This window comes from Aristolochia californica, unplaced genomic scaffold, assembly GCF_029961685.1.
Source record: "Aristolochia californica isolate CCGP_79_NKW_82.1479 unplaced genomic scaffold, dmAriCali1.0.hap1 SCAF_2, whole genome shotgun sequence".
NCBI classification, from domain to species: domain Eukaryota; kingdom Viridiplantae; phylum Streptophyta; class Magnoliopsida; order Piperales; family Aristolochiaceae; genus Aristolochia; species Aristolochia californica.
In genome coordinates this window covers 5,854,619-5,875,600 of record NW_027181881.1, presented here as the reverse complement: position 1 = coordinate 5,875,600, position 20,982 = coordinate 5,854,619, and the positions used below count along the sequence as shown (strand labels likewise).

General features: G+C 37.7%; 2 protein-coding genes and 1 pseudogene across 4 annotated transcripts; 2 read left to right on the top strand and 1 right to left on the bottom strand.

The window, feature by feature from the left end:
- Window positions 1–3,720: 3,720 nt before the first annotated feature.
- LOC137955809 (uncharacterized) lies at window positions 3,721–11,895 on the bottom strand. Of its 3 annotated transcripts, none has more exons than XM_068802952.1 (10): window positions 11,478–11,895; window positions 9,570–9,631; window positions 9,382–9,436; window positions 8,412–8,510; window positions 8,163–8,249; window positions 7,935–8,051; window positions 7,045–7,137; window positions 6,114–6,144; window positions 4,473–4,668; window positions 3,721–4,115 (listed from the first exon to the last, which is right to left on the bottom strand). In XM_068802952.1, the coding sequence occupies exons 1-9, from the start codon at window positions 11,571–11,573 to the stop codon at window positions 4,484–4,486; spliced, it is 825 nt and encodes a 274-aa protein (XP_068659053.1). In that variant the 5' UTR covers window positions 11,574–11,895; the 3' UTR covers window positions 3,721–4,115; window positions 4,473–4,483. The 3 variants fall into 3 exon arrangements, with proteins under 3 accessions (XP_068659053.1, XP_068659054.1, XP_068659052.1); XM_068802953.1 differs by having other exon boundaries at window positions 3,721–4,106; XM_068802951.1 differs by having other exon boundaries at window positions 3,721–4,668.
- Window positions 11,896–13,137: 1,242 nt separating this feature from the next.
- LOC137957216 (small ribosomal subunit protein eS27z-like) lies at window positions 13,138–14,088 on the top strand (annotated as a pseudogene).
- A 2,627-nt stretch (window positions 14,089–16,715) lies between these two features.
- On the top strand, window positions 16,716–20,313 carry LOC137956899 (uncharacterized). The gene is made up of 2 exons (XM_068804564.1): window positions 16,716–17,266; window positions 18,108–20,313. The coding sequence occupies exon 2, from the start codon at window positions 18,108–18,110 to the stop codon at window positions 19,944–19,946; it is 1,839 nt and encodes a 612-aa protein (XP_068660665.1). The 5' UTR covers window positions 16,716–17,266; the 3' UTR covers window positions 19,947–20,313.
- Window positions 20,314–20,982: the final 669 nt, after the last annotated feature.

Here is a 20,982-nt window from a genome sequence, read left to right as displayed (position 1 = left end):
AAGACTAATTGCTTGAGGAGTAGGCTGGCTAAAAGAGGACGACTATGACCGACCAAACATTTGCTTTCCAATCTGTCTCTCTGTTTCTTTTTGGTTAGATACTTGAAAGCAGTTCTGGGATTTCCTGAGACTCGTTTTTTCGAGTGAAACTCTCATGAATGGATGACCCAGAAGACGAAGGTGAAAAGCAGAAACTCCAGAAGTTAAATATTTGTTTACCGAGCAACCCCACCGTCGCCGTGAGGTTGAAATAGTTGCAGAATTAGGTGAGAGATGATCTTATTATACTTGTAATGGAGGGTAAACCGAAAGTTTAGGAAGGCCGGACTGAGTGAATTTAACAAAACTTAAATGGCTTTTATTTTACGACTTGTTTTCCTGACATTTAGATGTGGATTGACGAAGCCATTGATGCTGAATGGTTAGGAAGCTAATTTGGTAGCAACTTTGATGCATAGTAAAGAGGAAGGTGGAAGGAGGTGAAAGGGGTCAGATGTAATAAAAGAACGGATAGCAAGTGATCAATGTCTCATGAAGGTTGGCTGGCGAGCTCGTAATTTAGGACTATCTTCACTAAGTGAAATCTTCTTTTGCAAGTTCCATTTTTCATCTTTCTTTAATGGATTCTTTAAATATCGTTTACTAATTCTCTGCAAAGTGTTTCTTGCGTAAAAAACCTCAAGAAGGGGACGATTCTATGGTTTAGGTCATAGCATAAAACTTTGATGGTAGAGTCGTTGGCTAAAATACAAGGTGACCGGGTTAGTGCCCTTGTTCTCCTACATGTTGAGTATGGCTTTCATTCTTTGCCCTTGGTGTACATCTATGCTTTTCTATGGCAGGTCATGGGCTAAATACAAGGTGACATGGTTTCACCATAACAACACCAAGGTTCACGTGCAGGGATTTGAACGGGGGACATGGCGTGCCTAGCTTAAGCACCTAACCAATACAACCCGAAAAGACTAATCGATGAAGGTGCGGAAAGCCAAGCCTTAACACTAACACTCATATATGTGAAGTATGGGTTTTGCTCAAGGGCTTTGACTAACACTCAAATTTACATTGGGGGAACTACACATGAGTTTGTTCTTGAGAAAGTAATGCCACTCTCGACCAAATGACTTAATGAACATGTCAGTTGTCTAGTCATTTGCCAACTATCTTAGTAAGTGAGGAATTGTGGATTTTTATAAGAGCATTAATGTATAATTTGAGTACAAAAGGAATATAAAAAGAATTGAATACATTCAATAGATAACAAAAAATAAATAATTACAACCAATACAAGTTTTGTGGAATTACTAATTTTCCTAACTAAAAATATCATGGACACACTCAAAAGATTTTGGCTTTTGGAGCATTTGATTATATAAATCACAAGTTATTAAACTTTGATTTTAGGATTAAATCATTTATGAGCACTTATGCAAGTCAACTTAAAAGCAAGGGATCAATCCAAATAATTCCAGAGAGCAAAAACTAAAGTATTTGAGTGATTTTTTCGCCAATTTTGAGAGCAAAATTTTAGTTAGACTTATGTGCTCTTTGTCCAATCAAAACTTGGAGAATAAGCTAAATTGAGTTTCAAGTGAATAATCTATCCTTTACATAAAAATGACTCTTTATGATCATAAAAGGTTTTCCACTTGAACTTATCTTTTTCCAATCAAAACTTCTTCCAACATGGGTTTGGGTCTTGAATTGTCTTCTTGAATCTTCAACTTCTTTATTCATTTTCATGTTAAAATAAGTATCTTGAGTGAATTACATGTTAAATAAGTCTCTCACAATGTAAAGTTTCTTGTGTTGACCGTGTGTTGATTCCCTTCTTGAGTTTGATGATAACAAAACTTAATAGACCTGACAATTGTATATCTAGTATTTCAAATACTTTTCATTTAAGAGATCACAATTTCAAGTTCTAAAATGTTGAATCGATACAAGTTTCTCAAAGACCTCAAGCCTCATGGAAAGTCAATAACTCTTGAAGAAATATGCTCAGAAGATGAAGAAAAATTGAAGACTAGAGTTTTAAGAATCATTGAAAAATATAAAAAACTCAGTCTATGTAAAGAGAGTTGTCCACTCATTACAAAATATGAGGTACAATGTAAACTTGGAGCTTTAGGAATTTTTTTGCATTCAAACATGTTTTTACTAATTTATATACGCATTTCATACATGTTAGAATCACTTAGGATCATTCATTCTCATACATTAAAAGTTTATTAGATGAACTAGCATTGGAATGATTGATCAACCAGAAGTGCACATGCCAAAAATATAAAGCATGATCAATCAACCAAGGTCGATTATCTCTCAAACATGTTTCATCCCAAGGGTAGGTGGCATACATTCTTATGAAACCAGTCACATCCAAGGTTTTAACCGCTATATGCGACAAACTAGGTATTTACGATGTTACCTCTCCCGTAGTTTGAGGGGGAGTGTTGGAAGACATCTCGAAGTGGCATCAAAGTAAATATCTCTTCCACGTCAAGGAGGTAGCCTAAGAGGTAATTTAAAGGTCTTCTCATAAAGGTGACACAATGTTGTAATTAAAGAAGATGATATATGTTTACTTCTATTTTATTTTTTTTTAGAGTTTGTAGACCTAGGACATTGTAGTCATTGTAAACTTCTTTCCTCAACTATAAATAGAAGCTCAAGGCATGGGGTAGATCATCAAGTCTCATCTCTTCTCTCTCAAATTAGTTTTTAGGATTTTCTCTCAAACTCCCTCTCTCTCCATCTCTTTAGTTGTCTCTCTCTCCTTTCTTCTTTCTTCCTTCTTCCTCTCATTTTCTTCTCCTCTTCTTCTTTTACTCCTCTCTCACCACCATGGTCAAAGACCTTGTCAATGGGATCCTAAATACAATAATTACGATATTTTCTTGTGAATATTCTAGTTTCATATAATAAATTTTTGTTTGATTATTACAAGCTGAGAAGAAGCCCATAGAGATAATACTGCCTATTATATATTTTTCAACTTTTTTTCCCATCTTGGTAATATTAATATTTTCCATTATTTGAAGTAATAAACGGCAAAAAATTATTTTCTATTAGAAAATAATAAATTTTATTCTTTTATTTTTGTCATAGGTGGAGACTTTGCTCATTTATTTGAGAGAGCATAGACTTCAGGCATGCAATTTTCTAGCAAGAAGAAAAGGAAGGAGCTTGGTTTAAAATTCGTCTTTGAATGTTGTATATTTTATATATGTACAAAAATGTATATAATATCATGTAATGTACTTGAATTTGGTTTAGAAAGAACCAATTATATACGATAAAAATGATGCACAATTTTAAATATAGGTTAAACTTGAATCAGACTCGAATTCGACCTGAACCCATGAACCCATTTAAAATTCGAGCTCAACCTCGAATTTAATTTAAGACTTGAAGGCAGAGCTTGAACTCGAGGTCAAAACTACATAAGTTCAAACTTGGCTCAACCCAATGCCAACCCTACCTGTTTATGAATGGTTCAGGCCAACCTGTTTAATAACAGGTTTAAATTGATCCAACCTCCACCAAAGATAAACAGTACATGAATAGAATCTAAATTCGAAGAGGGCAGCAATTCAAAATTACTCTCTATTTCCTCCTAATATTTCGTTAAAACTCTTCTCTGAACTTCATCACTACATCTTCCCCAATCTTCTCAACAATAACAACTCTCACTTTCATACAGTTGAGTTAAGTTAGGGCTGAAACACGAGAAACTTGATCCTTGATTAGTGTAGCGATAAAATGACATAACATACATAAATGGCCAGTTACTTTTAAATGTCCAGGGTGAAGCTTCAGAAACAAAGGAAGCAAAGAGAAGATGAAGCTTGTGTTGTTACCCTTTTTAACTCTGCAAAGCGGTAAGCACTGCCTTGAAATCCTCTCTGAAAAGATAAAGCCATTGATATCTTCATAGGATCCAAAATGACCAGCAGCTGAGTGGACAATCCTTGTTTATTTTTCATTATTTGGCTGGATGAGGCAACATTTTTGGCTGTTAATGCTTCCAACAACCCCATGGACTAAGGGTGTTTCATCTGTCGTCTGCATGTGGTCAAGCTAAGTTCATGACTACTGTTCCCCCCCTGCAATCACTAACAGATAACCTCGCATTTGTCAAAGTGGAACAAAGAAGATGTTCCCCTTTGCTTCGTTATCAAGAACGAAAGAGAAAAACTCGATCCTAAACAGCATGAGAGCAAGATAACATATATGATAGAATAGCCTGTACAAGTAAGACTCCTATTCCAAGGCAGTGTTATTTTCTACTTTACATCTCCACTGGAAATACTTCTGAGATAAATGACAAATGACAAGCATATGTAAACCATACCCTAGGATGCATCGGATGGTATCATCTTCATATAACCATCACGTTTATTGTTTTTGTACTGTCACTATACTTGTCACTCAATGTAAAAACTGAGCATCAAACCTGGGTAAGTACTTACAGAGAGGAAATCTACTTCTCATGATCATCAACAGCTGTGTCAATCTTGATTAAGAGAGGCTGGTGGAGACCTGAAGGTGAACCAGAGACAACTGGCAACTGAGGTGACGATAAGATGGTCTCCACTTGAGGGTTTTCAGCTAAGGCCTTGTCCAGCGCTGATTTGGCAACTTTCGTTACACAAATCATGAGAACCACTGCGTCCACATAAACACAGACAAGTCAAGGACATCAGGCACTGTACATGAAACCAAAACGTTTGGAACATGTCCACACCCATTATACTTTACATCCACAGATTGTCTGCAATAGTTTTCAGAAGTATATATAACCAAGAGAAAAGATGATATCCAGATTGGCTATTTTGACTAATCTACTGGACAGACTGGGGTCAGGAAATGTGATGAGGAGCAAAACTGTGGGTGTACCCTGCCACCACGGAGAGGACTGTTTTAATTTCTTATTTGTTTTATTTTATTTTGGCATACTGAAATTAAAATTTTAATTTCCTTAGTTGCTTTGTTCCAGTTAATACATGCAAATTCATACATCTAAATGTTACCGAGTTTAGTATATCAGTAACCTTTATTGAAAAAATGTTGTGGACAACATATTTCAGATTCCAATGCCATGGACGTGCAGCATTTATGTTTCAAAAGTTTTCAATTTTACTCACCCAACATAATTAAAAGTAAAGAATGATATCCAACTCAGGAACTCAAACCTAACACGCAGAGAACCAACCTAAGTTTTTTTGCCATGTTGTGAATGACTTTATAAAGAAAGTGAGATCTTCCCAACATACCCCCCTAGGCTGTAGGCATTTCTAGCAACTCCAACCATGTGGATAAACAGAGAAGAGACCCAACAATAAATGCTAGGCCCAACAAACTTGCTCTGATACCATAAATAAAACATCCAATTCAAAAGGCCAAGTTTAAAATGGATAGGTCAAGCATTTCTTAAACTAAATCATGGACCATGTCACAACTAATACAGAACATTTTCCCGAAAAAATCTTTATTAGAAGTGAGACCTATATAGAGAGATTCTATGCTTTATATGACTTGCTGAATCTATCAATATACCTACTATTGTATCCTTGGATTTGCAGTTTGAGTTTTTTAATGATGTCACAAACTGACAATTATAGTCCATGGCGGTTTAACACATGATATATTGTCAGATTCAAAGAACAAGAACCCAGTCCTTAGGCAGACTTCATTCTTATAACAGTATTCCTTACTATTCACTATTTGAAGCTCTCAACTTAAAACATATGTTTTTTTTTAACACAATAGCTTGCATATCTAGATCCATCTTATAGTTCACAAACCAAATAAAAATGCCAGGCCTTTTTGCAGTTTAAGTATTCAACATGTCAGGCACCACAAAAAAGAACAGCTGATTGGCCACCCAAACAGACATAAAGAGAAGGTTCTCGACCACAAACCAAAGTCAATATATCAGCAAACATATGGAAAATTCTAACCACTTATTTGATTGGGCATTTAAAACAAGCCAGTACAAATCAAGTATTAGCCTTCTAGGTCATGCTTAATGCTTAGGTTGAAAGACATATTATTGCCATAACTATAACTATATATTAGCATAAAGAAACAGCAAAAGAAAATCTTCTTACCTGATACTACTGAACCCAATGTAATAAGTACCTGCACAAAGAGTAGAAAAATGTTAGAGAGGACAGAACAGGAGTAAAAAAACCTAAGGTGGCTTCTGGCATAGCTGAATAAATTCCAATAAGAAACTTCTTCTTGACAGAAGCCTGTGGTTAAACTTAACAGTACCAACATACCAAATTTCCACCAGCAAAAGTAGCATACAAACAGCAGGTAGATCTACAGAAAAATTTATAATCTTTTGCCAAAAACTTGAGTATTTTCCTCTTAAGTATATATTAACCTCAGAATAGATGTGCTAATACTGCTGTCTACATGGGAAACCTCGGTAGAAATGCTATTGTCTTGGACATTAATGCATGTGAAAACAAACATGGCACAAATATAAAATAAATACATGCAAATTCATAAGCACAAAAGAGAGAAAGATTGACAAAAAAGATAAAATAAGCAATGAAATAGTCTAGCTAGAAACTCAGCAAAATGGGAATTCCTTTGCAATCATTTATAGGTGTTATAAGGAGGTGGATCCCCCTTGGAGGCCACCGCCAAATTGGAGGAGATTTTGAACACATCCAGGCTTCTCATCAGTGCTTGGGTGCACAGTCCTAAATCAGCTAATGTGGAGGTGGAATGCCTCGCCTCTGAAGGAGCTTCTCTTGATGATTTAGTAGTGAGCTGGCATATACTATAATTGCCTCTGCTGTTTTTTCCTTAGTTTGTTGTTTTTACCCCCCTTATATTGTTAGAGCTCCACTTATTCCCTCTCCTCAATATAATCCAATCACTTTTGAGGAAAAAAACGTCAGAAAAAAAAATATATATATATATAATACACAAATAGTGAAGTTAATCAACTGTAAAGACTAAAACAAGGACGAACAGAAGAAGCACAAAATGAATGAACCACTGAGATAGTTAAGTATTGCTTACCCAGCGAGTTACTGAAAACTCGCTCCAACCATGCGTCACATCAGAAAGGTCTTTTAAAGTGGTTCCAACATAAACAAGTGCAAGAGTTATAGGCTGAAACAGTGACATTTTGCATTAGCATTTGGTTGCAAAAATATCTGGGTTATAATGAAAAGGGAACCTTTTAAAAAATACAGACTAGCTGCCTGGAAACATGAAAAAGAAAAGAATACAACTGGCATATGCTATGGCATGATTTAAGAGTGACAACTAGAAACTACCACAGGTGGGAAGAATCGGACTCATGTACATAATAAAACCTGAAGGTTTCGAAGCATATTCTTTTTTAAGTCTCACTGGTATGTTTTAGGGTCTAACTTTTATTAGATGCTAAATAAAAAACACACTGTGTACAAAAATTTATACATAAGCAGCAATGATTTATACAGGACAACTGCCATTTAACAGAAGATTATAGTAAAACCTTAAAGTTTCATAGAAAAATTTTGTTTCAAGTCTCACTAGTATTTTTTTGGATCTAGCTTCTATTAGATGCTAAATAAAAATAACACACTTAGTACAAAAAGTTATGCATACACTGAGTTCTCTCCAAACAACTGTATGCATTTGTAAGACTGAGCTAACAAAAGTAGTCAATTGAATTGTTCTCCGTTACCAAACACCTATAGTGACAAATATTACAATACAGTTTAGTGAAATGTTTAATGTCATATCACTAAGACTCATAAATCAAGAGGATAAAAGATCTAACTCTTTGAAGTCACAAGTACTATGAAACACATTCTATTTTTCCTTCCACCTGTGCTAAGTATCTCACCCAAAATATTCTCCAAATTTAAATTTGCCATGAACACTACAAGCAAGTGAACAATTATTAGTGAAACACATACCATCATCCCCAGCCAGGAAGCCATCATGTACTCTCCAATGCCAACAGGTGTCACAGAGAGGAGGTAATTTAACATGTTAAATGGAAGCAATGGGACGAGTCGAAGAAGAAACACAATCTGCATGATCAGCAACACAGAAAATAGACCAAAAGGAACAAGTATCAAACAATGAATTGGACAACAAAAAATTAAACATAGACATGGAGGCCATCAGTTGCATAATTAAACCTTAAAGCCAGATCTTTGAATTGCAATAGCGACCGCCTGAAATTGTGGATAATCCTTCAACTTTGAAACTACAAATGACCTCCCAATCTGCATTGGGTAGTGAAAGAAAAGATTTTCATTGCCAGCACTAAAGTTTTATGTACTAGTACAGGCTAACTTTGTCAAATAGCTTTGGTGCTTGGATGTCACCAAGTGACAAGATACAAAAACACACACATTAATATCTAGAAGCCAAGGCCTAGAACTCACTGTTCTACCAAGAAGAAATGCAGCAGTTGCCCCAATAGTGGCACCAATTGAATCAGCAACAAAGCCTATTGGTAAACCAAAGAGGTAACCACCCCCAAGCTGGAAATTCAACAAACAAGTGCAACGTATAAGGAAGATAGATAGATAGATAGATAGAGAGAGAGAGAGAGAGAGAGAGAGAGAGAGAGAGAGATCAACTAGCATTAAAAGTTGAATTGGCATTTGCAAAGAATATCAAGCAACCAAATTATGGTACATTCAGTTCTAATATGGGGAGAAAGATGGACTTCAGGAATTATAACAAACGAACTTGCAAAATAAATTCTCCAATCATTCAGCTTGTTTTACTTTCCTAATTTCGAACTGGAAAATGCTAAAATAGCATGATGCCTGATTCAGTTAATCTTCCAAAATACGATAAATTAATTCCACCACAGAGACTGTAAGGAAAGGATATGTCATTGAATGAGATCTGGATACACTGTTGATGTACATCCGAGTAGCCAAAAACGGAAATTATTCTCCAAGATGCAGACTTGGAGAAGATATCCACCTACTTGGTAAGTCACATTATTCTTCAGATGAAAAGCAAACTTGTACAAGGTGATAGAAATTCCATATCTGTGATAGTTTTGTAGCACGCATCACAATTTCAGGTTCTTATGTACATCCAAGTGGCCAAAAATGGAAACTATTGTCCAAAATGCAAATTTGGAGAAATATCCACCCACTTGGTAAGTCACATTATTGTTTCTGAACTTTTACAAGGTTATGGAAGTTTCAAATCTCTGATAGTTTTGTAACATGCAAATTGATTTCAGTTTCTTATGTAGGAAATAAGGTTAAGAATGTGAACTAAATAATTCATGTAAATGATATACTATTCTTCATTGAATCTTGAATTGCATCACTAAAGATGAATGTGTATCTAGGTTGATTGACTCAAGCTGCTAAGGAATAACAAGCTTACAGTGAGTATAGAAGCTGGGACAGCAAGGACAGTTAATGGGATGTACGCGACAGCCCTACACAAATTCAAGAAAATAAATTGAGTCTAACCATTACGTTATTTCTGGACAACTGAGATGACTCTTTCTTTAAATATTAAATGCCACACCAGTATAAGAACATTAAATATTAGCAGTATTTTATGCTTACAGTACAAGTGGACCCCATGGCCCAAGGTTCTGCTTGATCCACAACAAGAAGTCCTTCAATATCTGAGCCAGAACACAGTATTAAGGAAATAAAAGTCAGCATACAAAATTCAGGAATAATTTCATACGAAATGGTGAGGCTGCACCAACTTTCCACCATTTGTTTAGAATCTCAGCCATGCAATCATCCAAAATAGTTTGACATCAAGTGTCCAAAATAAAAGTTGACACGACTGGAATTAAATGCAAGGACGAAATTAATAGAGATAAACAGAAGACGACATCTAATAATCCTAATTAATAAAATTAAAGATACAAATAAAAAATCAAAAGCAGGAAATATGGTAAAAAGAAGAACACTACAAATTCAAATGAGAAGAGTAATTATTCTTTTTTAGCATAATAAGACAGAATAAAAGAGTCTGTAGTACTGGGATAAGGACTGAAAGACAAATGATTGACATAAGAAGCACGCATACAAACAGAAAAAGAACAAGTTAAGAAGTAAAAAGATAAAGAAAACTCCAACACTGACTTCCATAATTAGCTTCAAGAAACACAAAGAACCAATACAAACCAAAATGTTTGAACTCTTGTATCACATATATGATTGGAGCTGTCTACCAAATACTTCACTGCAGTCCCATGTACAATTCTGCATCCAATACATGCTTCAGCATATCTTACCAAACAAAACAACATTGTCTTTGGCCATCTGCTCATCCTTTTAGATCCTTCAACCTTCAGCAGAGCATACTGCATGTTTCTGCTGCTAATATCAATGTTGCAAATTCACATAGCTTTTCAAACACCTTGTCACTTTTTTCCTCTTGATAAGAATTTTTCCCAAGTATCGGCTCTGATCTAGACCTCCAAATCATTGTCATGAGCATCATCCACCTAAATGTGTGGCCAATATTGGTGAAGTCCAAAATCAAAATTCTGCCCTTGTTACTTGTTTGTACCAATCAGATAGCACTCTAAAGGTGCCTCTCCACTGCCAATACCCTGCTCTAACTCAAAGGGAAACATACACAACCATCACTAGCTAGGGATACACTTGGACCGGTATTCTCAACATGCTATAATCTCACTATTCTAGCTTTCTGGGTTTGTATCTACCATCACGATACTAATATTGATGACCATCATGCCATCAGAAACAGTCCACCAAGAGAACCAGAGAAGCTTTAAAAAGAGAAGATCAGTAAAAACACAAATAATGAACCATTGAAAACAAATATGAAGGAATCTGACCAAAAACTACTCATGGAAGCAGAGGAAGGAAGTTTATCCTCATGGGATATTTGCAGAGAGTAAACTATCCACCAAAAAGCCCAGAGATGTTACATATCAAATATGAATGGAACAACAAGTGCCACTGTTAGTATCACTTATCCCTAGTATTTGTAATTTGAGATGGTCGGCTACAGAAATATAACTGATATGAAAAACAAAGATAGCGCAGAGACTGATAAACACAAGAGTGCCACCTAAGGCTCCTCCCAGTCTCAGCAAAGGAATGCAAGATTACACCTTAACGAGTAACAAATGCTAAGAAATAAAGTACGAAAGTTTCAAACCAATCAGAATCATTCATAATCCTCCAAATCCAGCACAAAGAATTGTAAAGAAAACAATGTCATGCTGCAACAATAATTGCATATTACTACCCCAAGTGATGAAGTGATATCACTTAGGGTAGTAATATGCAATTATTGTTGCAGCAACATAAGAGGACGAATTAAAACTTGAAGAGAAAAGATGGAGCTGAATAGTTGGATATAATGTTGGGGGAAATAAGGAAAACAAGTATATATATTAAGAATAAAAAATAAAATAAAATAAGTGAAACTGAAACAAGTCAATAGATGAAATACAGAAAACATAAAATTAATAAAGAAATGACCTTTTCAATGGGAAGAGTAATGCAAGCGGTGGTAATGGCAGCGATGAGTAGGAGGAGGAGGGCGAAGCGGAAGATAGAGGCCCATGAAAAAGCCATGGATAACCTTCTACGCCAGGGACGACACTCCTCCTCGTCCTCCTCTGCTGTCTCCTCCTTCCAGGACCACCGAGCTCGTAGCCCAAAATTTGCCAGTTTTTTTTCACTTTCCGCTTCCAACAAATTTATCGCTACCTCAAATCAAAATTGCTTTATTTCCTAATTTAGAAGAATAGCACATTGGTACAATCTCATATTGTCTCCCTTCCCTCTTCCTGTGCTGTTTACACCCGAGATCTTTCCCCTTCTCCTGACTTTTTTATTCTCTCTGTTGCCTCTTCTCTGATCGTTGCTTTTCCGTTATTTCTTCCAACCAGTCGGCGTTGAGGGTCCCATAGGAGAAGGCTTGTATTATGATTTACATATAAACTTCTTTCTTTAATTAACCTGTAAAAGACTATGATCCTCGAGTCAATAGTTGGCACGTGTTGGCCAGCGTCTCCGGTTGCGTGAGTTCCAATGCATCGAACAAGCTCCACTGGCCCACTCTCAGAGGACTCGCAAGAGACTAGATTTTAAAATCGAGACCGTCGGTGAGAGAAAAATCTTAAAAATTATTTCCAAGTTATACCTTTAATAATTTAATAATTAGAAATGCCATTAAAAATTATGGAAAATCAAGTTTTGTGTTTCACAAAATCAAGTATTATTTACTATCACTGCATGAAATAAGCCCACTGCTCCTCTCCTCCCCTTGTCTTTGTGCTAGCAAGAGAAAATCCCCCCAGTTTCACCTGTTATTATTTATTATTCATATATTTTAAAAATTAGTACTCTTAGAAACCATCATTATTTAAGATTTAAATTAATAAAAATACTTATTAAGAGCTAAGTGTTAAATTAATAAATAATTTATTTTAGTACATAAAAATGTTGATACCAAAATTTAATAATATTATTTTATAAAAATGTAAATAAATGTCATATATCATGATGTATTAAATATTATAAATTCATTTATTTATAAAAATAGTAATAACATTAATATTTTTTTTCAAAACTCAAGGTTTAGAGGTCTCTTCTTGAGCCAAACAGATAGAGGTAGGGGTGACATCAAACCAAACCATAGCTCAGTTCGAAAGCTTGTAAACCGGCTCATTAACTTAACAAGGGCCCGGGACCTTGGGAGTCAGGAGGCGGGAGCAGGAGCGGGAGGTCGACTCTTCGATTTCGTCTATTCGGCTTTCTTTCTCTCAACGGGAATCAGGGGAGCAGAGAAACAACGTTTGTCAGGCGGCGATTCAGTAAAAATGGGGCAATTTCATCTTCTTATTCCTTATTCTCCCTCTTTGATCCTTTACTCTCAGTCTCAGTCTCCGATTTTTTCCTCTCTGATCTTCTTCCTCTTTGATTTCTTCCTCCAAACTTCTTCCTCCCGACGAAAATGACGGAAAGAGGTAAGTTGTTTTATTTTTAATCTTCTGGTTTTATTTTTCATCGCTGACCTAACACTGATTTTTTTTTTCATTTTTATCTTCTGTATGCTATTATTTATCTTCAATCGGACAAACGCCTCATGCCGATGTTGTTTTAGGAGCTCCTTCCTATTCATTTCTCAAACGTAATGGCTCTCAGTCTCTCCCCTACTATTGATTTTTATGTTTATAGTAGAGGTTTACCTTTAGCTCTTACCTCTAAGAAGAGTACCGCTACTAGGGTTTTTGTGCTAGAGACTTTTGACAAAAATGGTTAGTTGATGTAGTGAACTGAATTTTTATTTTTTTTGCTCTGTTTGCGGGGAGTCGCATCTCATCATTTTGGACTCATTGGAATCTACTTTTAGGGTTTTTTTGCTCTGCATACCCTTTCTTTTTTTCGGTTTATTTATTTGCTAGCCTTGATTTTGTTTTTATTGTTTTACGATAGCTAGATTGGTTCTGTTGGAGTACTTGTAACTCAGGATTTTGATTATATGGCACTTATTTTCGAGTTGCTATTGTGTTTAGGTGCTTCCAAACAACATCGATATGCTTAATCCTACTGCTGAGCTTGAGAAAAGGAGGCATAAGCTAAAGCGTCTTATGCAGAGTCCGAACTCTTTTTTCATGGTAATATTTGTTCTTGTTTTTAATTTCCTTGTGATTAATTAGGCACTGACTTTTTTTTGGGATTTTAGGATGTGAAATGTCAAGGATGCTTCAACATGTGAGTATTCCTGTGAATTTTTCTTTTTGTTTGTGCAATTCATTTATTCAAATAAAGAGATTGCTCTATTTCTATCTTTCACATTATTTATTTCCTATCTAAGTATGATGGTTGTTTTTATTTTTTTGATGACCGAAGAGACATAACTTGGTGTTGAACTAATCTCATCTTTCCTTATTTTCGTTTTAGTTGTAATTGAAAATTGATTTTTTTATGTGGTCTTGTTGGTTGCAAAACGACTGTCTTTAGCCATTCTCTGATGGTTGTGGTGTGCGGCAATTGCCAAATTGTTTTGTGTTAGCCGGGTCGTGAAAGATTTACCAAGGGATGCTCCTTCAGAAAAAGGGCGATTGAGGAGATTTTCATTTGATGCTAATGTCTGCTAGTTTTGTTAGAGGTATGGGCAAACAAGCTATAAACGAATTTTTGTTTTAACTTTACAAATTCTATGATGGATATTGTGAAAAGAAGCGTTTTTTTAAAGATATGCAAAGTCTGAATTATATAATCCCTCATGAAATTTTCTTTTTGAGTTGTTTTTAACTGTTTGTTCGATTCCATTCATGTCAATGGTGAATTGGTTATTCGGGGTGATATGTATTGAACTATTCCTAGTTGTGTTTTTCTGCTCCTCAACATCTTCTTCTGCGTTATAATAATATTATATACAATTTATTTAACATGTATTTTTTGAAAAGTTTTAAATGTATGTTGGATCTTGAACTCAGTTAAAATTATTGGGTTCGAGGTCGATTACAATTTTAGGCTCGAGGTTGGGCTAGGCTCGAGCTCGAATTAAAATATTTAAATCAAGTCCTACTCGAACATAGGTAGGTTCGGGTTCGGCTTGGCTTGATACCACCCCTAAATAGAGGTGGGGAGGGGAGGGCAACGCCTCCCCCTTTTTCCTCGTCTTATTGCTATGTGAACTAGGTCTTTCCCCTATTAAAGCGATAGAGCGAGAAAGGAGGGGGATTGTCTCCCCCTTTCTTGTTCAAATAGAGAAGGGAGGGCTGGGGCGAAGTTAGCTAGCTAGGGAGAGGGAATCACAACCTTCCCCTAAAGCTATTTTTATTTCAAGGAATAGTTCAATAAATATCACCTCGAGTAACCAATTCACCATTGAGCAGCAGAAAAACAGTTCTTGGTCTTCAATACTCAATCTTCCCTCTCTCCCTTGGATGTTCTTTACCATAGCTTATATAATTATTTATTGTTGGTCCCATAAAAAGACTTTTACCTCATTCTTGGTAACATTTTTCTTGTTGAGGAAAAGAGTAAGCAAACAAGAAGGGTACAATTAAAAAGTTTAAATGGACGTTAAACCACCCATATATAAAAATAAAGGGACCTACCAAAGCAATGCACCAAGGGGTTGGTTAAACGAGAGTAGACAAAGAATGATAGGAGAAAAACAATTGAGTAAAAGGGTCATGGGGGATAAAATTGGAAAGAAAATATTCAAGAGATAAATTTTGAAAAAAGGGAGATTTAGAATTTAGAATGAGGAAACAAGACTTTCTAATTAAAAAAATTTAGACTTTATTAAAAAGTGAACTAAACTCATAATTTTTTTTAAGGAAGGAAATAAACCCAAGTTGGTAAAATCTTGACTAGAGTTTGAAAACAAATAGGAAACTTAACCAACATTAGCAACTCAAAAAGTGAAGCAAAAAATTCGCCTTAAATTCGGAATCTCGCATCCAATAAGATACCAACATGACTTTTAATTCTTCCAAGTTGAGAAAACGTGTATTGGGATAGAAAGTAGACACAATATATTTCTTTTGAGATATAATTCTAAATATAAATTTCAAGTCATGTTGGTACAAACAGTTCAAAAAGTTGAGGCTTTCTGCTGCTACTCAAAACTTTTCTTCTACTTGACCATCTTTGCTTCAAATGCCGATTTCTATCTCTATATAAATCTGATTGCAACAATTCTTTCTGAGTTGAAAACTAGATTCAAATATATTTCCAACGGTATATAATTTTATATATGAAATATATGTTAAGTGAGTGAAAAATCCAATGAAAAATTAGAATTAGGAAAGAAGACTAAAGGGAAAAACGAGAAACTCTTTTTTTTTCTTCTCTTTTTTCTTCCTCCCTTTCTCCTCCTTTTTCTTTTGCTTTTCCCTCTTAGCTCTCATACCATGTTGATTTCTCGGGCAAATACATAAACACAAATTATTTCATGGGAAGGAGAAAAGAGAGGAACTCTAGATCTTGGGAAAGAGGAGAGAAGAAACTAAAAGAGACAAAGAAGAGGAAAAGAGAGAGAGGTGTAAGGACAAATTTGAGCAAAGAGGACATGGCTTTAATGTTTTAACCTCATGCCCTGAGGTTGTAAATAGTTGTGAGAATGTGTTTATAATGATGACAATACCCTTAGGACTATATGATTCAAAAACAAAAGGACATAAGAGGACATATTCCAACTTGCATAATTATAATTTTACGCTATGTCTATGAAAATTTTCTTTATTTACTAATTTGGGTGTCTTTTAACAAGTTTCATAGGGAACCTGATCCGACCCGACCCAAAAACCCAGGGTCGGGTTTCAGGTTTATCTCAGGGGTTGGGAAGTAGAGAAAAATCTGTCAGGTTTTGGATCAAGGACGGGGATTTGGAAATAACACTTTCCGACTTTTCCATCCAATTTCCAGTTTATTACTGTCCGTTCCTGCTAACTGTTAACGGCGAAGACGGCGACAAACAGCGACTTCGCTGACGGTCAGGAACCGTTGTCGGACCCTTGTGCTCGTTGTGGTTTCCCTCCTACGCTTCGGTGGACAAATCTCCAAATAAATATAGACTCGCTTGACGTAACCGCCCTTAATCTTTTCTGTCGGTGGGAATCTTTTGGAGGGTAGAATCGGCTTTTCATGGCCTACCGGAGGAGCTTGTGGGGATTTCGCCATTACAGAAAAACCAGACAGAGGAAGAACCGAAGAGAAAAACGATTTAATTTATCAGAAAACAGACAAGGCGGAAAGAGGAGGTGGGTTGTGCTAGTGCGAGGATCGCTCTCTCTTTTCTACCACTTTCGAGAGAGCATTTCTTTCCCAGGAGCAGCTTCCTCTTCCTCTTACTCTTCCACTTTTACGGCAATCCCATCTTACGTGTTCGTGTCGCCGGCGAAACGATACTTTCCGATTTGGGGAATCCATCGAATGGCGAAGGATTATCGCTGGGTAGGAGTTTTGGAGTGCTACCCTAGTTGGGGCTTTCATGGAAGGATGTAGAGTAAAAGGAAAAGGAAAGAAATAGACTTCGCGGCCACGAACGAGCTGAGTTGTTCGTGAGGGCCGGTTGTAGAGCTCAAATTTCAGATCTTTTCTTATTTATTCTCGTCGTTTGTCGCTGCCAACTGACAGTGATCTTCAAAGTTTCTTTCTTTTAGAAAGAGGAACTTAAAGAAAGCGGAAAGGCGATTAGCTTCTCGTTTCCGTTCGGATCTGGCGTTGTCAAGAATTCGTAGCTTTCGGGAACCGACAGGGCGCTCCGACATCTTACGATCGGCAGAATCCTCTTCTAAATCACGGTATGTTCTGGAATTTCTTGCTGGATTTGTTCCTCTTAATTTTTTTCCTCGGAATCCGAAATGCCTGTCGGTCTGGTACAAAAAACATGGAAACGACCACAAGCCACAGGAGAATTTATTGGTTTTTTGCTTTTCGATATCCTTTTTTTTATTTTTCTTCTTGAAAAACAAAAGGCCACGATGAAAGTAGTCTTTCTGTTGCAGAGGTCTTCTCGGTTGTTCCGCGGCTAATTGTACATTGATCGACTCTGCTTGAGCCGAAAATCCCGTACTTATTATATTATTGTCTCTAAAGTGGCGATATTTTTCATTGGATCCTCTTAAAAAACACTGGTTTCTATCGAAGGCTGTATGATTGCTCTGTAATAGAATTCATTGCTGAACTACTCGCGTCTGGGGAAGATTACAAAAAGCAAGAAGAAAATAAAAAGAAAGAAAAAGAGAAGGTTTTCATCTTTCACATTAAATGCGGGAGCCGGACATGGTGGGGCAGTCAAGAGATGGCCCATGGTGATCCGAGGGGCATGCCGTGGTGGGTGTCACTTTAGGGGTGGAAATCCCGACCTTCCAGTTCTTATCTGTTTCAGAATTCAGAACAGAGAAATTGCTGATGCCCATCTCGAGGTCCCGATTCATCTGGGCATTTGCTGATGTGAACCCGTCGTTTCTTTCTTCTTCTTTAATAGTTATTGCATATTCTTAACACGGGTATGGAACTTTAATAGTTATTACTAAAACCATGAATTGATATAAATGCGGTTGGTCATGGCGGCGCCGTTTGTTGGCTTTCATAAAATGATGGTAATGAATGTTTGCTCACTGGATTGTTGAATGTTGACAGATGCCGGACAAAGGATCATCCCCGGTTCCGGTCACTGGCCGTCAGAAAACTAGCCTCCCCACCATAGTGTTAGCACTTTTCTTCACTATGATCGTCGTTTGGAGCATTGATAGCTGTACTGTCCGGAGCGGCGTCAGCTCGCGCCAGAACCGTCTTGCTTATCTCGGTCTCAACTTGCCGTCATATACCACTGCCATCTCCTATTCTAGCAATACATCAGAGGCGGGTTTAGATTTTTCGGCACCAGATAATTCGACCCACGACGTTCACAATGCAACACAGCCGCCTGGGGAATTTTCTGCGCAGCGGAGTTCGATTCAGGAGCGGAACGACATACCGCCAACCCATCCGAAGTTGCCTGATTCGGACAACGCCTCAATTACGGAGACGAAGATGAGGTCGGTGGTTGACTGGATTTCTGTCAAGTTAGAGCCAAATTTCACGTCCGATATTCTTGATAGATGGCTAACACCAGGAGGGGAACCTTGCAAAGACAGCAAAAGCACAGAAATTAAAATTCCAGGCCTTGATGATGAAGCATTGGTTCAATTATCGACTGGTGAAATCCACGAGTTTATGATCGAAACCTACGCGGAGGATGGGACCCGGCGTTGTCTTGGCGGAGACTATTTTGAGACGGATATATCCGGCGAAAGATGGAAATCCCGTCCACCCGTCAAAGATCTTGGCAACGGTTCCTATTCTTTCTCTCTCCAAGTCCACCCGGACTTTGCAGGTGAATACAACCTCACTGTGGTGCTCCTCTTCAGAAGCTTCCTAGGGCTTAAATTCTCCCCAATGAGATTTGCCTACCGGAGAGAGCTACGAAACGTCCCGGTCAGATTCGGCAAAGGTTTGGTTCAGTTGCCGGAGATCAGGAAGTGCGAAAAGTCTGATTTTAACCACGAGGTGTGGTCGGGAAGGTGGACTCGACATGCGAGAAACGATAGATGTGAGATCGATAAGGATGGCCGCTACAGATGCCTGGATATGAATTACCCATGCGAGAGTCCTTGGTGCAAGGGACCGTTGGGTTCGTTAGAGAGCAACGGATGGGTATATTCTGCACATTGTAGCTTCAAAATCTTTACAGGCGACGAGGCCTGGAATTGCCTGAAAGATCGTTGGATTTTCTTCTGGGGCGATTCGAACCACGTTGACACGATCCGGAACATTTTGAATTTCATCCTGTACCACCCGGAGATCGAGGCTGTGCCGCGACGGTTTGACAGGAATTACACCAACCCGAGAGACCCATCTCAGAGGGTGCGGATCACGAGCATCTTCAACGGCCATTGGAACGACACAAAGAACTACGAGGGCCTGAATTCGCTTCAGGACGAAGGCTTCCGAGAGCTGCTGAGGAAGTACTTCAAGGAAGAGACGGTACCGGACGTGATGATCATGAACTCGGGTTTACACGACGGAGTCCACTGGAGAAGCCTGAGAAAGTACATTAAAGGGGCAGAGTACGCGGCCAGCTTTTGGGAGGAGGTGCTGAAGTCGGTGGAAGAAAGGGGCAAGAAGCGGCCGGAGTTTATTTACAGGACGACGGTAGCAACCGGCGGGTACGCACGGGACCTGGCGTTCAATCCGAGCAAGATGGAGATGTTCAATCTGGTGCTGCTCGACAAGCTCAAGGAGAAGGGTTTGATGGACGGTGTGGTCGACAATTTCGACATGACGTATCCGTGGCATTTCGACAACAGGTGCAACGACGGGGTGCATTATGGCAGGGGACCCGCGAAATTGCCATGGAAGGACGGACTGATCGGGCATCAATATTTTGTGGATTTGATGCTTGCTCATGTGCTCTTCAATGCCATCTGCACCAGATGAGACCACCCAAGAGCTCTTTTCTTATCTTGTCTGAACTGGGAAGCTAGAGAGGCCCGGCCAATTGAAGAGGGAGATGCCATCTTGAGAAGAGAGAGAGCGCAGAAGCGCCATTCCTTGGAGTGGGGCAATATCTGTACAGTCTGGTATATGGGTTGATTCAATTCTTCAGAAGGTTCTGATGTAGAAGAATAAGTAAACGAGGAAGAGGTTAGAGGCTGCTGGAGGCGGTCTTATTCGAGAGAAAAAAATAATTCGGGAACGAAACCACGGTCGATGTTTAATCCATTATTCTTTGGTGCGACTTTTGTTTTTGCAGTGTCCGAGACTGGAAAATTTTTAATTACAATTATGAATGAATAACCTAAGGGAATCAGCCTCCAGTGTCCAAACCCAATTCGATTGTCAGTCGTTTACCAGGTCAAAACCTTATTACTGTGCAGTGTTTTAGACAGATCAAACTATTTTAAATGGATAATAGAAGAAGATGCACATGCCAGATTTAAAATTTAAATATTTTGAAGTTAACAGAATTAGTTCTCAGCTAATCCACAATAGAAATTTGCAAGGTTGCAATGGCATGTGAAGTCTTATCTCTGGTTTAGACCTCTAATTCAATCTACATACATGAATTTGATTACGGCATTGAATGACTTGTCGGGTAAACAATAACCTCCCTTTGTTGACTAATTTTAATTTTATAGTTAGTCTCAGCATGAACTTGTGTTTGAGATCCTTCGACGATGGAAACAAACTGCAAAGTAGGACAAGGAGAAAGTTTAAAAGCCCTTTAGTCAATGATCCACATTGGAGAAGAGTCATAAAGGAGAGTAGGTGACATAATTGTGGTGGCCATGGGGACTGAAGAGGTGCTAGAAGTGGTAATGATCATACTTTTTAACGTTTGAAAGACTTCATAATCCTCTTCAATGAGGGTTTTATTTTTTTTAGGGTTGACCCCTTTTGGTTCACTAACTTGATTTATACGTGTTGGCCAGACTATGTAGTTTCCAACATTTGTGTCTTGTACATGATTAGA